Below are 23,323 nucleotides of genomic sequence, written 5' to 3' on the forward strand. Positions count from 1 at the left end.
GTCTGCAAACTGGATATGAAGAAATTCTGATGGCATCAGGGTTGCAAAAAGGTGCAAAAACCCATCTGACACCACATCTCTCATATCTGTGGACTTCAGTACATGAATGCCAATGGTAATTTCAAGCTGGGATTGCATCATTCCTAACACTTGACTTACATTCAGACAGTTCTATTTCTGTTTCATGTCACAGGTTCTCATATTATAATTAAACACTGAATTCCTGGCACTTCAAAGTAAACTGAAGTTCAAGGTTATAGAAAAAAGCTGACCTCTTTTAACCTTTCAATGATTCACAATAGAGAGTTCAAAACGCTCTTACGAGAAACACTGTAATGTGTATTCCCAGTTTATCTATGTTGTATAAGTATTATATTGTCTATAAAAATATTTTGTTTTATTTTATTAAGATAAGAAAAAGGCAAGTGTATGAAATTATTCAGCTATTTCAGCTATATTTTTTATTTTGTTTAGTCAGTTATTTACATTTAATATTTAATTGAATTTTACTGTATTTCAGATTTATATATAAAAGCTTTAAAGTGGAGTATTTGATTAAATGGAGAGGAAAATATACAGAAGCAGATACACTGGGTAAAAAAAGCTGAGGAAATTTACCGAATCTGGCCTGGTTAAAAAAAATGAACAAATATTGTTTGAATGTATTTTTATAATATGTACTTAAGTAAATCAGGGTGGTACCAGCTAAGTGTCCGAGAAAAAGAGTCAAATATAGACGCGCCTCATTTAACTAAAGTAATCAGAACATAAACGCAGCATGCTGTATTTTGCAACATGCAGTTTTAGTTGTTTCCTAGGGTAAAATGGGTAATTATAGCCATTTAACGTTATATTTTTATAAAACACTATTGTTAACAATATGTCAGCCTCAACCAGAATGAATTTCCACGCTGTTTCAGGCTGGTTTATTGTCAGAAGTACACAGCAACCAAAGCTTAACTCTACAAGAACTACCAAGGCAGACATTTGACCACCTTATTTACATTTTACAATGTAATAACTTTTTTTTTTTTTTTTTTTTAATAAAACACATATAACTACAATACCCTGACTTTTCAGATCGCATGCTGCTCTTCTCAGCAAGGCTCTCACTGCTTCGCTGGAAACAGAAACTAATATATCTCGAAACATGGGAGGGTAAGTGGCAAACATCTTCAGGCACAGTGTGTGGGAGAGCACTGAATAGAATTATAGTTGCATACATTCATTGCAAACTATAAGCTTGCCCAAACAAGCAGTCATACACAGTCACTGTGGGTTTAGACGTCAAAATCTTGTTTCAACTCTTCCCTTTAAGCAGTGAATAGTAAATTTACTAATATATTCAGTTACAGAGACAGTGGACATCACATTGCTGCAAAACTAGAGATGTTCAAGCTGTAGTTTTGAGAAAATGAACAAGTTCAAGCCATGGGTTTCACTCTAGACATTCTAAATGGATGTTAAGAATAGCGGTTTTCGATTTATGAGTAAAATAATGGCTGCATGTGGTTTAACATTACGTTCACGTTCTGTTCTAAAACATAAATTACAGTCAGAGCTCGACAGTGCATATTCTCAAAACCATTGTGCTGTTGTCCATTTAAGGACTACAAATACCCACAAGTATATGAGTTTGCATTTGTAACGACAGTAAGTAGCAACTTATTCGTATTTTAGTGAAAAGTGGAGCACAGCATCCTACTGTGCATTCCCAGCTAAACAGGGAACGTTCTGGCAAAGTTGTAAACAAACGTTCTGTAAATAACGTAAACAGAATGTTTGTTCAAAGCTATCTGATCTTTCACACTGTTCTCATAATGGTTAGCACTAAAATGTTATTTATACATTATTAATGGAATGTATTTTTGCTAAAATGTTTCAGGTAGATGTTCGGAATTTTTTTTTATTTTACTATTTGCTTAAGAATTTCAGAGAACATTCCACACTGACATTCCCATAATGTTTAGAAAATGATCAAATGGAATGGTCCATCAACATTTGTATAAACAAAATTTTTATTTTAAATAAATTTTTTAAATGGTTGTTCATTTACCATCGTAAAAAACATTAATGTGTACAATAACCAAACCTTCTTAAACATAATTTTGTTAGCTGGGTTTAATTTAACTTGACATTTATTATATGATATCAGCCACAATTTTTATCATCTTGACTTCGTTGATTATTTCATCAAACTGCGAAGAAATGAAAAAATAAATGAATGAAAAACAATTATTTGAAATGCTAATTAACCATTTTATAATGTGATAAATTAATGCAACTTCTGTTGAGCTTATGTGACAATTGTGCTGTTTTACACTACTTTTCTCATATATATATATTTTTTTTATTATCTAAAATATATTGTGTAAATATATCAAGAATTACTTAATGCTTGAAAGGTTGATTAATTTCAAAAGAAAAGATGATGTCAGACTCTAGCCAAGCAGGATCTCTGCTCAATCAAACACACACACACACACACATTCCTCAGGATTTTGAGCAGAGCTGTGTGTTGGACTCGTTCTGCATACGTGCAGCTTCACACGGGCAGGAATTCCCAGTCATCAGCAGCATATGGAAAGAAAATGACAAAAGGGAACCAGATACCACATGACAGCTGTTAATATTATTCCTTGGATTGAATCCCCCCAAAAATGAGGTTGGAAAGATCTGGTTGGCTTGGGATAAATTAGCATGGATTGGTAATAACTAAACAAAGGCCAAACACCTGGGTTTAATTACTATTAAAGATGCTCTGAAATAATAATGACAGGCTTGTTTTATGATTAATACAATTTTTGTGACTAATTTGAATACCACACCAACAATGTTTTAGCATTTTAAACCTTTGAATTTAAAATGTGTTCCAATATTATTTAAATTATAGAGAGAGAGAGAGAGAGAGAGAGAGGGAGAGGGAGAGAGAGAGAGATCTTACTTTTTTTTTTCAGTTTTAGCTTTAGTCATTTTAGCAATTCAGTGTGTAAACTTATTTTATTTCAGTTAGTTGCAAATACAACATTTCTAATTTGAACTTTTTTTCCCCAATTTTTTATTTTTATTTTTCATATCCATATTTGAGTTCAGCTTCATTTCAATTAACAAAAAATATTTGTAATTGTTGTCACACAAAAAAAATTTAAAACCATGAAAATGTAACCAATTCAATTAAATTAGAAATTCTGAAAGAGAGAGAGAAAGAGAGAGAGAGAGAGAGAGAGAGAGAGAGAGGGAAGAAAACAGACCAGTGGTTTTCAACCTTTTGGACTCCAAGAAAATGCATTATATTCGCCAGTCAAAAGTTTTTGAACAGTAAGTTTTAATGTTTTTAAGATTTTCTTCTGCTCACCAAGCCTGCGTTTATTTTATGCAAAATACAGCTAAAGCAGTAATATTGTGAAATATTTGACTATTTAAAAGAACGGTTTTCTATTTGAATATATTTTAAAATGTAATTTATTCCTTTGATCAAAACATAATTCACATAATTTCAGAATCATTACTCCAGTCGTCAGTGTCACATGATCCTTCAGAAATAATTCTAATATTCGGATTTGCTGCTCAAGAAACATTTATTATTATCATTATTATTATTATTTTTATTATTATTATCAATATTTACAACATTTTTTTCCGGATTATTTGATGAATATAAAGATTAAAAGATCAGCATTTGTCTGGAATAAGAAGCTTTTGTAACATTACACTATACCATTCAAAAGCTTAGAGTTGGTATAATCTATCTTGTGGAAAGGAAATTATAGAAATTAATACTTTTATTGAGCAAGGATGGGCATTTAAATAGACGTTATAATGTTTCAAAAGATTTATATTTCAGATAAATGCTGTTCTTCTGAACTTCCCATGAAAGAAAAAAGAAAAAAAGTTAGATCTCTTTAACATCTCAAATATTTCTCAATTAAGTTAATTTAAGATTGAATGGAGATTTTTGCTTGAGTCTTCTGCTTCTCAAACTTGTCTCCATAGACTAAAACTCTCTCACAATAATCTCACAATGGTCTCCTTTAAAGCTTTAAAAGAGATCTCAACAACACACTGTGCTTAGATTTTTCCTCTATAGCTAAATAATCTGGGGGTATCATTTTTGTCCCCTGTAGAGCTTTAGAAGTGATCTCAACAACTTCACAAAGTGTGCATCAAGTCAAGTACATATAAGGCACTTAAAATGGGGGGGGGGTCATAAATTCAGAGAAATTGTGCAGAAATAAGGAAAATGTTACGTTTATGTCCTTAGGCATATAGTATAGAAGAAATAGTAATGTACTGGATGCCTTTATCAAAGTTGATCTACATAAAAGAGATAATTATTGAGCACATATTGAGCCATTTGACTTGGTGCACACTTTGTAAAGTTATTGAGATCACTTCTGAAATTTAGAGGAGACAAATGTGAGAGCTCTCAAGTCTTTAGTGTAAGAGAGAAAGATCTGAGAACAGTGTATCTAAAGTTGTTGAGACCTCTAATAAAGCTTTAAAGAAGATCGTTGTGAGATTTTTAGAGTTTTTATCCCAGGAGACAAGTTTGAGAAGCAGAAGACTCAAGCAAATGTTTTCTTACAATCTTAATATAACCTCATTTCTGTCTAGGAGAAATATTTGAGATGGTAAAGAGATGTCTTTTATTTATTTTATTTTTCTTCCCTCTGGTTAGCTTCAATGTCATTTATCTACACCATTTCAATCAAAGACAATACATGCATTGCCATATTTAAAGTTTTTTATGTAGACTTACTATCCCAAGCATAAAGAACCCTCTGTCAGAACTGTAGTCTTGTGGGCAGAACATCAATGTGACACACAGCGGCACTTCAGATAACATGGGTTTGAATCCCAGCTAAAGGTACTTTCCTGCTCTTCCCGCCTGTCTAATTGTTTCCTGTCTCTACTCATACTATCTTGACCATTAAAGGTGAAAAAACACACTGCAATAAAAATCAATGGCAACCTCTGAGCAGTAAAACATTTTTATGATGGAATCTGGCAAGAGATTACAGCGAGACAATAAAGAGATTTTTGAGCAGCAAATCAGAATATCAGAATGAGTTCTGAAGGATCATGTGACTGGAGTAATGATGCTAAAAATTTAACTATTGAAATCGCTGAAATAAATTACATTTTAAAATATATTCAAATAGAAAACAGTGATTTTAAATAGTAAAAATATTTGGCTCTTCAAAGAAAAAAAAGTTATTGAGGTGATGAACAGGAATACCTTGGATTTCAGTTGTTTTGTCTTATTTTAAAACTTTTTAAGTCATCTTGAGGCCTCCTGGCCCTCTGGTTGAGAACCACTTAAATGGTGCTATAAAATTCACTCAGAGACTGAGTGCATACTCAGATCTCTCAAATACTCTGATCATTTGGCCATGGAGAAATTTGATGAGAAGTAAGTTCAGATTGAGCTGTCTTGACTTTTGCCCTTATTGTTTTAATATAGCTGCAGGAGACGGATTAGTTCATCTATAAAGTCATCGTTTACTCACCCTCATGTCTTTCCAAACCTGAATGACTTTCTTTCCTCAATGGAACACAGAAGAAGAAGTTCTTATTCACATCATTTTTCAAGCTTAAAAGCTTCAGTTACCATTCACTGTAACTGCATGGGCAAGAGAGACAAAGAATGAGTGCCACAATGCATCTATCAGTCACACTTTCACTCACTACAAGGCTAAACACGTCACTGTCCATGTGTTCAAATGGGTGAAACCAACTTTCACTACGTGTCCGGACAGCAGAATCCCTCCTCAAGACTCTCCTCAACAAACAATTCTTTGAAAATACCACCCACTACAAACCTGTGTTGACTTAACTTGTAGTAGTTTAATACGTCATGCCTCCTTTTTCTTGAAAAGAGTTGCATGCTTGCAATTTGAATAACATTTCTTCTGAAAGCTTTGTGTTAGAGCATCTCTTAAAGCATCTCCATGTACACACAAGAGTCTTGGACTCCGGTCTTTAGAATGGCTTTAAGACGGCATTAAGTTCAAGTGCCGAATGAGAGCTTTTGATTGATGTTCAGCCCATAGATGCAGAGAGTATTATGTGCCATTCTTGAAGATCCAGAACCACCCTTGAATATTTACAGACAGTAAATGCACCGACAATTATTTATAGACTTTATTACTCTAATTATTATAGAGTTCCAATAATATTTTAAAATAGCTTTAATTATATATTTTTTTTATTAGGTTTCTCTCTTTAAAAGAAATATCTATTTGGCTTAATTTTGTATTTGAATTTTGGTCATTTTTGTATTTTAATTGTATCTTATTCTATTTATTAATTTTATTTAGTTGCCAAGATAACGATAATTTTTAAAAGGTTTTTCATATAATATCTATATTGAATTTATCTTTTTAATTTCAGTAAAGAAAAATGTTTTTTAATAGTTTATATTAAAAATCAATAAAAACACTGTTCTCTCTTTCTCTCTCTCTCTCTCTCTCAAGCAACCAGCTCTTTACTGACAAAAATGAACAAGGTCAGTGAACCTTAACAAAAATCCCTCTACTAAGAACATGCTCCACGTCTGAGGGGTTTTTTGTGTGTGTGTGTGGGGGGGGGGGCACTCCCAATCCCAATCCCAAAGGTCCACGTGTAATATCAGGAGACACGTCTCCATTTGCATCAATGTAAATTAATTTATGGTTAAACAATCGATTAAGTAACTAAAGCGTTCCTAATTACCCATGTGTTGCAGGGGCATTAAGTACATTATTCACTTACACCAGTTATCAGCTCTCAAATATGAAATTAGGCTTCTCCTGTTGCTGTTAACGTCTGGCTTGATTGCAGTCTCTGCAGTTAATTCACATGATTTAAAAAATGTTTAACTTACAGAAAAACGTCATATAGAAATTATTTCAAATTGAATTAACGTGAACGCTGAATTAACTGATACATCTCTTTCTTGAACGAAATGAATGAGAGTATACAGGGATAGTTTGCCATTATTTAGCATGTACTTGGGCAGCAATCTGCAGATACAAAAAGTGCAGTTATAGATACTGTGCACATGCGCTTGTTTATGTAGCATACAGAACATAACTCCACGTTTAAACCCTGATTTATTAATGTGAATATATTATATATGAACTGTCTGACCAAACAATTAAAATGTTAATTATGCAAGAAAACCTCGTGCTTTGTTCATCTGAACAACTTATTTAGACTATTTATTTAATGCGATTATGCACACATTTTAATAAAGCCAAATCAGTTTTTGTAACAAGTGAATATGTTCGTTGATTTAACAACTGTCACTAACATTTTTGAACATAGACTTTATAGTGCATGATACAAACTTAAATTTGTATAATACATGAATGAAAACATTTTGGAACATGATATTGATGTACCATTTCCATGGTATAGCAATGTCTGATTTTAAAATCAGTTTTAAAGGATGAATTTTGAGATTTTACGTTTTCAGTTGATATATAATTTCTGATGATTTCTAAAATGTGATAGAGGAAAAGGCAATGAAGAAGTCATTTTTTTAAACAAAGGTCAAAACTCCTGTTATAATTTAGATTTTTGAGGGTGCACTCTTGTCATAAATTAATCTATACATTTTCCTACATAATTTTTAACAAAAAAACATCGGTAAAATATTCATTTGGGAGTCTTAGACCTTTCCAACGATATATAGTTTGTCAAAATTAGATTAGATTTAATTGTAATATAGTAAAGTAAATGTAGGCGTCCCGTATATGGGACGGGGTGACAGTTAAAGGGTTAAGACAGAACACATAAGTCACTCTTTTTCGCCACCTGCAGGCGTATTTGTGTAATATGAAGAAATGGTCACTGAATGAATCAGGTGAATCATTTTGGTGAACGAACTGAAAATTAACGAATCTTTTGAAAGAATAAAAATGTTCACCACTAATTTAAACCAAATGCTGCGTGTTCAATCATACAGAGCTGCGTGTGTAACGTTAGTAATATCAGAACTTCCTTACTTTTATTTTGAAGTAACATTCGAACTTTTAGTTTGTAGTGTCTCAGAGCGGAAATGGAACACTTGAAGTTGTTGTGTTTGTTTGGATGGACTGAAATTACATCTGTGGCACATCGGTGGGGCGAAACGTCTCGCCGTTTGTAAATCATGGAATCGTCCATGAAAGGTAATATTTACAATTGCATTCTTTGTTTTGCAGTTTTTCTCTTCGCACGTCATGTTGCTTGTGAGTACATAAAATAAGTTATTTAAAAGGACACAAACGCCAGTGGGTGCTGCAGTCAAAGCTCGCATTCAACTAGGATCTTGTGCGTTTTATGAGATTTAAATGGCTTATTCGCTGTCTAATGTTTCTTTTGTAAAGGAAGGGCCAAACGCAGGCACTTGGGGGCCTCAGAATGTGACGATCTGGTGAAAAATATCAAAGGGAACGAGTCTCTCACACAGCCTTTTAATGTTAACCTCAGCAACACGGATCCAAACCGGGGACTTCAGCCCAGGACCCCCACCAAAAGAAGCAGACAAGGTGTTGTTTCATGTGTCCGTGCGTTTTGCGTCCTTCTGCACAAAACACTGCTCACTTTAACTCCTATTCGTTTTGCCGTTAAGCTCCAGGTGGTGTGGGACAACAGAAAGGCATCACCAGTTTCTACGCTGTCACTGGAGTCATCAGCACCAGTCCCCAAAAAGGAACCAAGACTCCGGTGAAAGACGAGGAGGAAGAACAGGAACCGATCGGCCACCTTATCCCAAAAGAAGAAAACGTAGAAGAGGAGAAGATTGAGGACTACATGGAAGGAATCACAGAGGACATGTTCAATGAAGACTTTGATATAGGAACTAGTGTTACATCTGTCAAAAAAGAAGACGACTTTTTGGAAGTTACTGTGAGAAAAGAAGAGGATGAGGAGGACCTGGTCGAAGCCCTCCCTGATGCCCACTACGGACTGCTAGGAGTGCAGGGAGGCCATGAGGTGCCCAAGGGCCACTTCCAGGATCTGCCTGAGGAGGTCCTGAGGGAAGTGTTCGCACACCTCCCAGCGGATGACCTCTATCGAAACATCAGCCTGGTGTGCCAACACTGGAGGGCCGTCGTCATGGACCCCCGGGTGTGTTTTTGATGCCTTAACTTTGATTTTCATGTAGACTTTGTGTATGCAGTAATCAAAAGGTGTTTTAGTTGTGTTGGTGGCACTGTTTTGTGACATCTCATGGTTTCTTCCCTAGTTTCTGCCTTGGAAGAAGCTGTACTGCAGATACCGTAAGCAGCAAAATGAGGCGCTGATGGAGGTGAAGTCTATCCTTGATGATAATCAAATTAACAAGAAGGATGACCTGTGTCTTCTCAATATGTTGAGGTAAGAATACCAAATGTATTGATTTAGTAAAGCAACCATGGGACTTATTATTTGCTCGTTTGAAGCACAACATAAAGTGTTTCCCAAACCCCACTTTCACACCTACGGCTCATTTTGAAGACTACATAAGAGCTGCTGATAGAGATCAAACTTGTTAGGTGACACTTGTACATCAGGGGTCGACTGTAGCTTAACGAGCTGCTGATTGGTCGGTTTAAAGTAAAAAAAGCAAAAGAAAAAAAAAAAGCACATCACTGGCAAGACTGATGACGTTTAAAATGTTGGCAGTATTTTTATACAGAAAAATATAGTAGGTATAAATGAATAGATATAGAAAATTATGGGAACATAAAATAATCATAATAATATTTATACCCATGGCCAACAATAGTATGGGTCAAAATTATAGATTTTATTAGTTTATGCCAAAAATCATTAGGATATTAAGTAAAGATATTTTGTGAATTTCCTACTGTAATATATCCCTGACTTTTAGTATTATGTGTTGCTAAGAACTTTATTTGGAGTATTAAAAAGTATTAAGAATTTAGAAGTATTATTTTTGCACCCTCAGTTTCCAGATTTTCAAATAACACTGTGCATGTTTTTTTTTTTCAGGTACATGTCTCAGTTCAAACACAGCAAATGTGTGAATGTGAAGGATGTGCTGGCGTGTATTAAAGGACATCAGCTCTATGCTCAAGCTGAAGCCTGTATCAAAGACAGAATCCCAGACCTGATGGATAATGAGGTAATGAAATCTAATGGTTCACAATTTCTGCAACTACTAGTTTATTACCCTTGTTTATGTTGCAACTATGTGCACCTATCTGCATAACAATGTGTGTCCAGTTCCACTTTATTTTAATGTTTGATATTTAACCAATTATCGGCATGTATAACAGGGCCCAAACCCCTGGTCTGCCATGGCCCTGATACTGATTTTGGCTGACGGAGTGAAAGATATCTTGGACCTGGTAGCTCTCTTGCAGAAGTCTGGGTGTCTGCTGACCGCAGGAGGAATCTCTGAGTACCTGTGGGCTGTGGCCACTTTGCTCCTGGCAATGAAAAATAACAATATTAACATAAGCAACAGGTGAGAGACCAGTCATTTTTCTATAAATGCCCACAACATCTGCACAATGATCAGGTGGTCATTTATATCAGTTAAACAAAATTATTTTCTGGTCATGTGACTAGTCAAACAAATGCAAATACTTGCAAATGCAAATGGATTTAAATGATTCTTCACTTTTTATACCTTAATATAGGTGGCATTACAATATCTTCTATGTGCTGCATTTAATGGAGAACGCTCCTCCTCCGGCAGGCTTGCAAGACAAAAGGTGGGAATCAAATTTGGATATTGTACTTGTGTATTATCTACAGTTCCAAAGTTTTGGGTCAGTATGATTTTTTTATTTTTTGAAATAAATTAACACTTTTATTCAGCAAGGATGCATTCAACTGACCCAAAGTATTATATATTTCAGATAAATACTGTACTGTTTAACCTTATGAAATGCTGAAAATTCAGCATTGCTATCATAGTAATAACTTCCATATTAATAATAGAAAATGGTTATTTTTTAAATTGCAATAATATTTCACAATATTCAAGTTTGAATTATATTTTATATAAAAAAAAGAAAACTTGGTGAGCATGAAAACTTTTAAAAAGATCCCCAAACTTATTAACAAAAGTGTTTCTGTCAATTACAAGTAATAAATGTTATATTTGTGAAATAATTAGTAGAATGTGATGCAGTTGTAATGATCTTTCTCAGACAGCTGATCACTCATGAGCAGCAGCAGATACTCAACCATGACATCCAGAATAACCACGTTGTAAAAATAATGGCTTTTGCTGGTGAGGAAAAAGAATTTGAATTCTTTTGCAGCTGAAAGGGTTTGAGTAGCATGTAATGCTATTCTTATTTGTTGCAGGCACTGGAAAGACGACCACACTCGTGAAATATGCTCAGCATAGGCCACATATGCGCTTCCTCTACCTGGCCTTCAACAAATCTGTGGCGATGCAAGCTCAGCGTTCATTCCCGTACAACGTCGAATGCAGTACCGTCCATTCAATGGCGTTCAGAGCCGTGGGAGTGAGGTCAGTTTATACTGTATTTATGAGATGATTGCCAGAAAAATATTCACCAAACAATCACTTATTTAGAAAAATTTAAATGAGCTATAACCTGCATGATTTGTGTCTCTTTTCTGCTACGCAGGTATAAAAACATGAGGAAACTGTCCAATAATTTGCAGGTGTTCGATGTGGCGTGGGTCTTGCCTGAAGGACTCGGAGGATTCGTCAATGCTAAAGTGGTGACGCAAACACTCCATACTTTCTGGGCTTCTGTAGACACCTGCGTTGGTTCAGAACATGTTCCACATAAGTACAAGAACACTCACGGAATGTCAGAATACCCAGACCATCACAAAAAAATGGTAAAGTGAAGACGTGCGGGTGTATCAGTTTACATCAGTGAATGCAGGAAATGTTGTTTTAAGGGTTACTTGATTGTAAACAAACATTACAATTAACTTTGGGTCTTTGCACTTTTTTTTTCAGCGTTGTGACAATTAATTAAACACAATACTAAATTTCTCTCCAGGCATTTGCTACTGCCGCACAGAAGTTATGGGACAAAATGGTAGAGCTGAAGTCCAGAAAAGAGAGAGTGTATAATATGACCCATGATGGTAATTGCCAAAATTTGGATTTATTAGATATTTAAATGATCTAAATAAGCAATAAACCCCAAAACTGCTTTCATATTTTTCTTAGATATTGAATCTCTGTTATGTTTCATGTCGTTTTTCCTCTGATTGTTGTTAACAGGATACCTCAAACTCTGGCAGCTGAGTAGACCACAGCTGGACCGATATGATGCCATATTTATTGACGAAGCTCAGGACTGCACACCAGGTTAAAATAAATCTAGATTTGGTAATATCATCCAGATTTAGGTCATTTAAGGTAGCATTCAATTTTGCTTTATATTGTTTTTATTTTATTATGCTGTATTAAAGAGCTGAATTTTGTGGTTTCAGATTTTGTAATGTGTTCTTTTTGTGGTCTCTGATTTTTCCAGTCATCATGGGCATCATGCTTTCTCAGAACTGTGGGAAAATCCTGGTCGGAGATCCTCACCAACAGATTTACACTTTCAGAGGAGCAGTCAATGCTTTGCACGCAGTCCCTCACACACACATCTACTATCTCACACAGGTACAAACAAAAACACAGGAAAATGAAATTACAGATCATATTTGTAGAGCAAGTGGGCCACACACAATTCTACCACTGGGATTAACTGGTTTGTGGGTAAATGTGTTCTGATATGACCTCTTATATTTTTCACAGAGCTTCAGGTTTGGATCTGAAATTGCATACATCGGCGCTGCAATATTGGACAGCTGTAAAAAAGTAAAGCAGATATTGGTTGGTGGGAATCAGGATGGTAAGTCTAAGAAGCTATATTTAGGCAATCATGATTATTAATATTATTATATTTTTGCAAATATTAATAATTGTGGTGTTAGTAATATGATTTTTTTTTTCTATGGTTTAATAAAAATTAAATATTGTGTTTTGCTTAAAGAAAAATGAACCCTTTTGGGTTTTTTTGTTAGAAGTATGAACCTGGCAATAATAAAAATGCTATGTGTCTGTTTTCAGGGAGTGTTCGAGGGGAGGACACACAAACACTGCAGCATCTGAAGCTGGGACAGAGGCTGCCAGAAGGGAGCGTGGCCATTCTGAGCCGCTGTAATGTCACAGTTTTCAGCGAGGCTGTCCGACTCACAGACGCCAACCCCAGCTGCAAGATCTACATTGTGGGAGTGAGTACATTAAACATTTGTCCAACCTAGTAATTAATTATCATAATGTGTCTTTTAAACCTCAAATATATTTGAAATATCTCAGACTTTGTGCAGGTTTTCAGTCAGAGAAAGTTAGGTAATGTGCAAAACATGGTTAGTGTTTCTTTAAAAACAAAAATGGCAACCTCTGATTTCAGGGTGTTGAGTACTTTGGACTGGACAAAATCATGGATATCTGGGTCCTGATGCAACCAGAGGACAAACGCAAGAATGGTAAGTCACTTCTGCTTGAAGGTTTTATAATCTTAGACTCACTGTTTAACAAAATATCTTAATTGGATCACTCAAAATGCTTTCTGTAGTCTTTGCAGTATGTTGTCTTTCTTTATAACTATTTCAGATTATTAATACCTTGTTGGGTATTGTTTGAAATTGATGGTTGTTAAATTGTGCTTTTGCTATGTTTGGATTTGTTTCTCTACTTTAGAGAGCCTTCTGATCAAGGATTACTTCATCCGAACATTCTGCAAAGATAAGATGGGTGGATTCATTGGTCTGAAGGGATACGCCACAGCTTCGGAAGACCGCGAGCTGGAGGGCAAGCTAGCCGTGGTGGAAAAATACAACAAACGCATTCCAGAGCTGGTTAACCGCATCAAAGATCGTGCCCAGAAAAGCCCAGTGTACGCAGGTGAGTGAGACTAAAGACTAAAAGGCACTAAAGCACCATTTTTAAGAAATACTCAATGATAGCTACCCATATTTACAATCGAAATACTTTTATATCTCTGATTTTGACAGATTTTATTCTTGGAACGGTGCACAAGGCAAAAGGTCTGGAGTTTGACACAGTGGTTGTGACAGATGACTTCATGAAAGTACCATGTGCTCGACACAACCTGCAGAGAATTGGCGGTTTCAATGCAGGTTTGTGGCATTTCTTTAGGAATGGAAGGTTTTTTTTTTTTATATACTCTGTGTGTGTGTGTGTGTAAAATATAATAATGTATGTGTTGCACATTCTTACTATTATTATAATCTGTGTCTGAGCTTCAAAGTCTGTCTGAGCTTTAACCAAGTGACCGTCTGCACATCTGTTAAAAAAGAAAGAGTCCATTTAAGAGTGTATGTTTGTGATGATCTGTGGTGATTATGATAAAAAAGAGCTCATGTGCAATCTGAGGGGAAAAAAGGTACAAAAACAGTCACTGGGGAGGTACTCTTTCAAAAGGTACATTTTTGTACCTTATTTATTCTTAAAAGCTCCCATTAGTACCTTAAAGATGCATATTAGTACTTAAATATTTGCATAATGTTGCAGCTGACAAATCAGAATCAATATATGAAAATCCAGATATGCATATGGATAATCTTTTCTCTCCGGCTGCAGCAAACGTCCCAGACGATGAGTGGAACCTGTTATATGTGGCGATCACTCGAGCCAAAAGAGCGCTGTACATCACCAAGACCATCAGCAACATCCTCACGTTCACTGGGGTGAGTTATTGCATTTCAGACTCATTCTGATCATTATAATCCAGAGAATGTCCAGAAATCATGAATATGAAGAATTCTTATTATTCCTGCCTCCTGGTCTTCTGTAGGAGTACTTCCTAAGGTCAAGGCTGACCAGCACTCTGCTGAGTAAAGACCCATCTGTTGTCTGCTCCATTAAAGGCTGTGAGAACCACATCACTGCAGACGCCATCCTCAGCATGAGCAAACTCCCCGTCAGATATGTTAGTGTCTTTTTCCACATTCATTTGTTTGTCTTTTAATGGCATAGTTCACCTAAAAATTAAAACTTAGATGGAATGTACTCACCCTCAGACTATCCAACATATAGAGGTGTTTCTTCATCAGAACAGATGAGTAGAAATTTAGGATTAAATCACCTAGTTACCAATGCATCCTCTGCAGTGAATGGGTGCCGTTAGAATGAGAGTCCAAAAAGCTGATGAAAACATAAAAATAATCCACAACTAATGCAGATGACTCCAGTCCATCAGGTAGTGACTTGTGAAATGAAAAGCTGCATGTTTCATTTCAAATACATCATTAAGTCATTTTAACTTTAAAATTGGGTAAAAATACGAGTTCATAATCCATAATAATACTTCCTCCAGACAAAAAAAAAAAAGTCCATCATCTGTTTTCCTATGACATCGAAATCCACTGACATATTTGTAAAGAACAGCTTTAGACAGTTTTCCCTTGTAAACGGTGCTTGATCTGCACATATTTCTCGCCTGATTCAGGCTTTTTCTTTGGAGAATGCAATATTTTAGATAGAGAACTAATTTTTTATCCAGAAAGACATTAATTGATGGACTTGAATGGTGTAGATTACTTTGTGGATTATTGTGATTTTTTTTTTAATCTGTTTTAACTCTCATTCTGATGGCACCCATTCACTGCAGTGGATCCATTTTTTAAAAAGTGGTTATACAAAATTTCTCCAAATCTGTTTGGATAAAGAATTAAACTCATTACTTCTCAGATGGCCTGTGGTGAAGTACATTGTGAGTTGGGTGAAAGGTTCCTGCAGGTTCAAAAACTCACTTGCTGCATTGATTTCATGAATGTACTAGCTTTTCTAATCTTTTTGTATCTAGCTGTTATCTTTCTTTATATTATATAATAATGCAGTACATGTAGCAAGTTTTTTTTAAAGCTAACTGAGACTTGTTCTAGCACTTGCATATCATTGCTCTATTTGTTGATCTTGATTGCTTGCATTGTCCTCATTTGTAAGTCGATTTGGATAAAAGCATCTGCTAAATGTAAATGTATGTGTTTCAGGTGGAGAGCGTGGACGCTGGCGGTGTTCTGTGTTTGACCTGTGTGGAGCAGCGTGTGGGACCTGCAGCCTTCCTGCTCGCTCCACCAGAGAGGGTCAGATCCATGACCTACACCAATGAAAGAATAGAGCTGCCCATCAACATCGCCATGCTGCTATCTTTACTTTAAACACCACAATTCATTGCCCTTTTGTCTTTGTGTCTTTTGGAGTGATTTTGCAAAGGTCACAAATGTGGACTACTCAAATCTGTATTGGATTTTTATTTTATAATTTTTTTGTTAAACTTATTTAGAAGTATTTTCTGTAACTATTTTAATGCTTCTGAACTTTTGTCTTTTTCCCCCGTTGCCAAACAGTTTTTCCCTGTTGCTTCATTTTACTTGTTCTCCCACATTGTGACTTGCCCTATTTGGAAGACACTAAACATTGACGTCAGTGTTTAAAGAAGGAGAATAAGCAGTGTGTCTTTTTCCTGGTTATTCTGGCAGCTTTAGAAGGGCCTTTTCAAGCCCTCGATAACTACAGTATTGCAACTGTTGTGAACGATGCAATAGTTGAGGAACACTGATGTTTAAGATTGAGATGTCCACAGCTGTAACATGAGTGACGTGTGGGAAGAATGCTAACTATTCCTACATAATAGTTTTAAATAAAAGACATCGTGTCTAATCAGACTAACTTATATTGTATATTCACCATCTAATCTTTTTTTTTTTCAAAGGTTTCTGTGATGTTTAATACTTTGAACAAGCATGATCATAATTTTTGTAGAAAAAAAAAGAGGATCATTTTTTATATTTTTTGTTTCAACAGACATTTACAAAGTGACTTGTATGTCATTGTTTGAGAATTTGTAATCATATGTATATATCTATATGTATATGTTGCACAGACTAAGTAAATCTTGGGCAGATCTGGTGCAGTCTCACAGTTTTTTTTTTTCCTAATATATATTAATTAATGGTTCCTTATGTTAATAAAATATGTTTTTGTAAATTGAAGTTATCATACACATTATGTTATTACACATCATGATTAATCTTGAACGACTAGAACAGATTAGTCTTTTATAATTGTGTGTGTGTTGGTATGTATATACATATGACTAAGTAATAATAATGTTAGATAATTATCAAAATGTATAATAATATACAGTAAAATAAACGGTATTGGCCACGCCCACTTCTCGAAAAGGTCGGGACGTCCCCTGAAAGACACCGTGAGACTTGACACAGTGGCATGTGTGGATTTCAGAGATTTTAGGAAGACATCTGGACAAAAAAATGCATAGCTGGGTCTCATGAGGATAAGTAAGGGAAACGCAGCACGCTGTGAGTTTCACTGGATGTCTGTACGTTCTCCATTCTGGCCACGCCTACTCGACCGCGCCGTACAGATTAAATGAACGTCACCGCGCGATTTACTTTCTGCTGGAAATTAAACTGGAAACTCTGGTGAGTGGCCAATATAAACAATCAATGTAAACCAGTAACAGGCGTTTTTTCCTTCCTATTTTAGGATTTGCACTCCGTTAAGTTTAACATACAGACTCTGCTTTTTGTTAAGGATAACTATCAGTGATATTTGGTTATCGTTGTTGTGTGTCAGTTATTGTTAAGTCTTTGAAAACCTGTTTGCGACATTGTTTCGTTTATCTCAAGAAATGAAGATTCTCCGATATGTCTTGTTTCTACAAGGTTAGTGTTATTTTGGATAATGTTAACAAAGAAAGCAAGACATTATATAAAGGATAAATGTAATGAAGGACATTGCGAGTATGTTAATATTGTATTGTAATATGTCTATTCAACTAATATAGACGTCCTCTAACAAAATATAGGATATATCAGTCTACCGTACATTAAATACAGATCTGTCCCTGATGTAATAGTGTGTTAATGTGATTAATGAAAATATAAAATGTTGCCTTTAATAGTAGGTTAACATTACTTGTCTGAAGGATATAGTCACATCTAAAATTTAGTTTCATTCATTTATCATTGTTTTAAAAGCCAAGAGCCACACACATTGGTAACAGCAATTAGAATATTGGTATTTCTTCTATAATAGCCTTTTTACTTTTTTAAGAAATTAGACAAGAAACTGTGTCATGTTTTAAAGAGGCATATAGTTAAGAAGACCCTAAATAAATGAAAATAATCAGAGCTTAGCTTTCAAACCATAAGTTCAGATTTGAACTTTTTTCTGCAAGTCACTTTTTCTGGTTCCTTACTTCATTTTGAGAGGTCTAAGAAGATATGATATGAAGAGAGGACAGAAAATGAGATTTGAATTTGATTTTAGAGCTTAGTGAAGAATGTCATCAGGAAGGAAAGGCCAGGAGACTCCCGATAAACAGTCCCACATGTGTGCAAAAGTCTCTGGGACCCGAAATCCCTTTAAAAATGTGTCTTAGATGAAACCAAAAAAAAATAAATAAATAAATAAAAATGGTTGAAATTAACCATTAAAAAGCGTATTAGTAAATAAGCGAAGTGCTCGTCATCAACACCAAACCAACAAGTTATACATGTTTCACGATTAATATTTTTAAGTACTTATTTTCATTTTCTAGGTTTAGCAAAGCAAAATCCAACTTAATATTCAGTTTTATACCCCTGTGAGCCATCTTATTCTCTCCCTTTACAGATGCTGATGGCTTCGTTGAGGAAAAGTAAGTGACAAATCCAAGTTTTGCAGATTGTTTCCATGAATCCCCCCATGCATTTGTTTATTGCATCACTCTTTCATAATACATGGAAAAAACATTCAAGGTCGGTGATCATGTCCAGTGTATGAGTCACTCTGAATCAGACTCCTGATACAAAAAAAAAAAAAAAAATGAAAAAGACTTACGTTCGTGATTTTAGACTATTCTCTTGTGAAACCTCATGGATAACTGAGATCAGTGAACTAGGAGCACATGGGATGTTTTAGTGCATCGTTTTGCTCTCCTGTCCTGCAAAACAGGAATGTGTCCTGTGTGTGTTTGTGGTGGAGGAGGGGTCTGTCCCACTGCACATCCCAGAGTCAATGAGGTAACCAGATTAAACCCATAAAAGTGATGTATAGCAGCGGGGTCTCTAGAAATCCCACTCTTCATAGCAGAGCACATTTACTGAAGCCTGAAGCCTTAACTTTAGTTTATTTATTCTTTTTCCATTTCACTAAGGCCTTGGCAAGAGGTACAAAGGCATGTTTTACATTAGTCGAGGTATGGAAAGCAACAAAATACACCGATATTTACTTTATCTTCTTTAGTCGACTTCAATCTGGACAATTGTAACACTAACCACAACCAAAGAAAGTTTTTTGTGTCTGATTTGCTGTATTATTTGAGTATTATTTATTTACCATTATAAAATTTAAATAAACATTGAAAATTTAGCCTACTATTATAGTATTTATCCATAGTTTACATTAACTTTTATATTTTCAGTGTTTTTAGTTCTTGTTGTCATTTTGCTCTTTTAGAATGTTTCCATATAGATTTAATTGACTTATTTCAGTTTTAGTTTAATTAAGGGTGGTAGGATACTTAAAAAAAATTGCTAGTTAATTTTACACTTAATTACAAAGAAATGGAAAGTATCACATTGAATTAAATGTTTAATTTTGAAGCAGAAACACTGAAATAGCATTCAAGTGTAAAATGTACTCCAATAAGCTTTGATTTTTTTTTATAACTTAAAAAAATAATAATTTTAAGAGTAAAGGCAGGGTTTCTAATATACATACATACATACATACATACATATATATATATATATATATATATATATATATATATATATATATATATATATATATATATATTACTTTAAATTTAACTGTATATTTGTTTATATATATTTATTTAATTTCAGCTTCATTTAAAACACCGAAAAATTTAATAGTTTTCTCCTAATTTTTTATAGTTTTGTCTTTAGTTTTTTAAACAATAACAATACGGCTTAAAAAAGGGTGATAAAACAATTTTCGCTCAGAAATTGCTAGTAAATTTCACAAATAACTGCAAAGAAACATCAAGTAACGCATTGATTTGATCCTGAAATCTTGATATAACTCTGAAATAGTATTTTTATCTCATCCCTCATACATAGTCATACAGTGACCTCTAGCGGTCATCCTTTTATTGCATCTACTAAACGCAACAGTGCAGAATTTTGTATTGTCTAATGATTAGTCTCTCTCTCTCTCTCTCTCTCTGCCAGTCAACCGTGGGCTCCTTATTCTGCTCATCATTGTGGCTCTTGCTCTTCTTTACAAAAACACCAGACTACAGACACTGCCCAAGGATTCAGGTACACATGCAGAGTACTGATATGCAAGTATAGGCTATGCATATACTCAGTTTATTATATGATCTTATTGCGGTTTATGCAGTACTTAAGAAAGATGGGGCCAAAACAGGTGTGGAGGATGAGAAAGTGTCAGACACTGACATCCCTGTGGTCATCTGTGCTTCAGAGGAGCGTATTGGTGCTGCCATCGCAACCATCAACAGTGTCTACAGCAACAGCCGTGCAAGCATTTTCTTCTACATAGTTACCCTGCGAGATGCCATCAAGAAGATAAGGTCTAATGCAAATATAACACCGGCTAATAGCACTTGGTTGCACCCAACACATGAAGTCATGTCTTTTATTATGGTTATCATTTATTATGGTTAGTTGAATTTTATTTGCATTTAACTTTCTTCCTTTTGCAGTCAAGAAGCACTGCAGTTTTATAAAAGGCTCGCTACATTGTTTTCCTGTTACAGTAAAAAATAAACTATATAGTGAGAATTTTAAGTGTAAATAAATATCAATAAAATATTATTAGTTGAAAATAATAAAAAATATTATTATCTTTTGAAACTTAGTTTTGTTGGCTTTTATTTTTTAAACTTTATTTGTTTTATTTATATTTGTTTTATTCCAGCTATATTTCAATTAGCAATTTTTTTTATAATGTAGTTTTAGATAACAAATGCCCATAATATGTGAATCAGACTTAGCAATCCACCCTTTACATGTCTGAAAGAGAAACGAGAAACATACTAATAAATAAATATAATTTATTTTCTGGAAAACAGGGAATATATAGAGAAGACCAAGCTGAGAAAAATCAAATACAAGATCCTGGAGTTCAATCCGATGGTATTGAAGGGAAAAGTCAATCCGGATTCCTCCAGACCAGAGCTCCTGCACCCTGTGAGTTCTTCTGGGTTACACTGTGTTACTCGTAACTCTTCATTATTTCTAAAACGTTGCCAAATGTATATGACCACCCCCTTCTTACACTCTTGTTAGAAGTTTTGAAGGCTTCTACACACTGTTTCTTAATCCTGGTTTCTTTTGTGTTGCAGCTTAACTTTGTGAGGTTCTACTTGCCACTTCTTGGCATTGAAAATCATGCCCGGATAGTTTACCTGGATGATGATGTCATAGTGCAAGGTGAAATCCATTATTATGTGTGGAAGCATCTGAAATGGATACTTAGCTTACATTTGTACTCATGTTGCACTGATACAAAAGCTTTCATCATCAAGTTAATTATGCAAGCATGATCTCATATGTCAAGTGCATGGAATTAAACCCCTTTACTGCTCTATTCAATGATTTTTGTTACACCTGACTGACAGGAGATATACAGGAACTGTATAACATAAAGCTCAAAGCGGGACACGCTGCTGCGTTCGCCTCAGACTGTGATCTGCCCCCAACACATGAGATGGTGCGCAGTGTGGGGATGCAGGTGTGTATTTATGGATGTATGTACAGTATTAGTATTTTGATCACTTAAGTTACTGTTATATGTTGATTTTCATTTCATCCCACAGACAACTTATATGGGCTTTCTGGACTACCGTAAAGAGGAAGTCAGAGAGCTGGGCATCAACCCCAGCGACTGCTCCTTTAATCCAGGTGTTTTTGTAGCAGACATCGGTGAATGGAAAAAGCAAAAAATAACTAAACAGCTGGAGAAATGGATGGCTAAGAATGTCAGGTGATACGGTATATTGGTTCATATTGTGTTTTTATGCGATCAAATTGGTTCCCATTTAATAATTAATTTTTCCATGTCAATGTAGGGAGAATCTGTACAGCAGTGCCATGGCAGGCGGTGTGGCCACCCCCCCAATGCTGATCGTCTTTCATGATAAATACACAACCATTGATCCAATGTGGCATGTCAGACACCTCGGTAATGGTCTTCTACTATTATTTTGGTTAACAAATCTCAACGAATAATTAAACATTTCTTCAGTCTTATGGTCTCAAAATATATGTATTATGCCATATTTATTTTGAAAATATCTGTACTTAAGTTCTAAACTGAAACATTGATATATAAATAATATACACACACAGAGAGAGCATGCACAGCTGTAATTTAAGAGTAAACATGTATTTACCAGTGTTAAAGTAATTAAAGTGTATTTATTATAAAGTATACTACTATTCAAAAGGGAATTCATAAATTAATTCAGAAGGAATCAATCAAGGTAATAAAATGACAGTAAAGACATTGTTACAAAAGTATGTTGTTATTTTAAACTTCCCATTCACAAAACCCTGAAAAAAATTGCACTTTTCACAAAAACATTAAGCAGCACAACTTTTTTTTTTTTTACATTTATAACAAGAAATTTTGTTCTGATCACCAAATCAGCATATTAAACCGCATAATAGGATCATGTGACACTGATCCTGGAGACACTGATGACTGGAGTTATGATACTGGAAATTAATGTTACATTTTAAAATGCAAAAAAAAAAAAAAAAAAAGCATATTCCCCAAATACCCATTTAATTTTTCAAAAACTTCTACAGTAACCTGAGATATATGGTTTGTTTTTAACAAGAATGAGTCCTTAGACTGTAGGAGTCAAAGATTAGCTCTCTTCTTGAACATCACAATGTCTACTAAAAGCAAATGTGAAGATTTGTGAGTTTAAGCTAGCAGTAAAGCAAAACAACAAACTAATTGCCCTCTTTGTGTTTTATGAAGGCTGGAGTCCTGATACCCATTATCCCAGATCCTTTCTCAAAGATGCACGCTTACTGCACTGGAACGGCCATTTCAAGCCCTGGAACTACCCCTGCGTCCATCTGGACATCTGGGAGAAATGGTTTATCCCAGACCCCACAGGAAGATTCACCCTGGTACGACCATGAACAATGACCAATGTCATGAACCATGTCACTTTGACTTGATACAAATCAAAATGCTGAGGCTACAAAAAAAAAAAAAACCACAACTAAAACACCCAAACTGGAATCCTGTTATTTTTTGGAGGGAGTTTGTAGATCGAGTAAAACAAGACACATGGTAAAAAGACAATTA

The 23,323-nt window shown here is 34.9% G+C and overlaps 2 protein-coding genes across 5 annotated transcripts; both read left to right on the forward strand.

Moving 5' to 3' along the window:
- Positions 1–8,018: 8,018 nt before the first annotated feature.
- On the forward strand, positions 8,019–16,901 carry LOC113059966 (F-box DNA helicase 1-like). 2 transcript variants are annotated; one of them, XM_026228710.1, is made up of 21 exons: positions 8,019–8,156; positions 8,355–8,516; positions 8,606–9,099; positions 9,218–9,348; positions 9,967–10,099; positions 10,254–10,444; positions 10,620–10,694; positions 11,136–11,218; positions 11,296–11,464; positions 11,586–11,805; positions 11,973–12,060; positions 12,200–12,286; positions 12,453–12,589; positions 12,725–12,821; positions 13,040–13,203; positions 13,383–13,458; positions 13,673–13,876; positions 13,987–14,112; positions 14,576–14,682; positions 14,790–14,924; positions 15,988–16,901. In XM_026228710.1, exons 1-21 carry the CDS (start codon positions 8,138–8,140, stop codon positions 16,153–16,155), a joined length of 3,066 nt encoding a protein of 1,021 aa, XP_026084495.1. In that variant the 5' UTR covers positions 8,019–8,137; the 3' UTR covers positions 16,156–16,901. The 2 variants fall into 2 exon arrangements, with proteins under 2 accessions (XP_026084495.1, XP_026084487.1); XM_026228702.1 differs by having other exon boundaries at positions 8,020–8,156; positions 8,600–9,099; positions 15,988–16,900.
- Positions 16,902–17,077: 176 nt separating this feature from the next.
- Positions 17,078–23,231, forward strand: LOC113059984 (glycosyltransferase 8 domain-containing protein 2-like). 3 transcript variants are annotated; one of them, XM_026228739.1, is made up of 10 exons: positions 17,078–17,442; positions 18,638–18,662; positions 20,203–20,292; positions 20,375–20,567; positions 21,069–21,186; positions 21,342–21,429; positions 21,618–21,730; positions 21,816–21,982; positions 22,068–22,180; positions 22,988–23,231. In XM_026228739.1, the coding sequence occupies exons 2-10, from the start codon at positions 18,638–18,640 to the stop codon at positions 23,152–23,154; spliced, it is 1,074 nt and encodes a 357-aa protein (XP_026084524.1). In that variant the 5' UTR covers positions 17,078–17,442; the 3' UTR covers positions 23,155–23,231. The 3 variants fall into 3 exon arrangements, with proteins under 3 accessions (XP_026084524.1, XP_026084516.1, XP_026084532.1); XM_026228731.1 differs by lacking the exon at positions 17,078–17,442 and adding an exon at positions 17,502–17,685; XM_026228747.1 differs by lacking the exons at positions 17,078–17,442; positions 18,638–18,662 and adding an exon at positions 19,001–19,202.
- Positions 23,232–23,323: the final 92 nt, after the last annotated feature.

Source organism: Carassius auratus, chromosome 4 (assembly GCF_003368295.1).
Source record: "Carassius auratus strain Wakin chromosome 4, ASM336829v1, whole genome shotgun sequence".
Taxonomy (NCBI): domain Eukaryota; kingdom Metazoa; phylum Chordata; class Actinopteri; order Cypriniformes; family Cyprinidae; genus Carassius; species Carassius auratus.

Excerpts from the sequence above, each read along its gene's own strand:
- LOC113059984 (XM_026228731.1), top strand. Across the intron at positions 20,293-20,374 it reads GACACTGCCCAAGGATTCAG|TACTTAAGAAAGATGGGGCC; the intron begins GTACACATGCAG and ends CGGTTTATGCAG. Across the intron at positions 21,983-22,067 it reads TGGATGGCTAAGAATGTCAG|GGAGAATCTGTACAGCAGTG; the intron begins GTGATACGGTAT and ends ATGTCAATGTAG.
- LOC113059966 (XM_026228702.1), top strand. Across the intron at positions 9,349-9,966 it reads TGTCTTCTCAATATGTTGAG|GTACATGTCTCAGTTCAAAC; the intron begins GTAAGAATACCA and ends TTTTTTTTTCAG. Across the intron at positions 11,219-11,295 it reads AAAAATAATGGCTTTTGCTG|GCACTGGAAAGACGACCACA; the intron begins GTGAGGAAAAAG and ends TATTTGTTGCAG.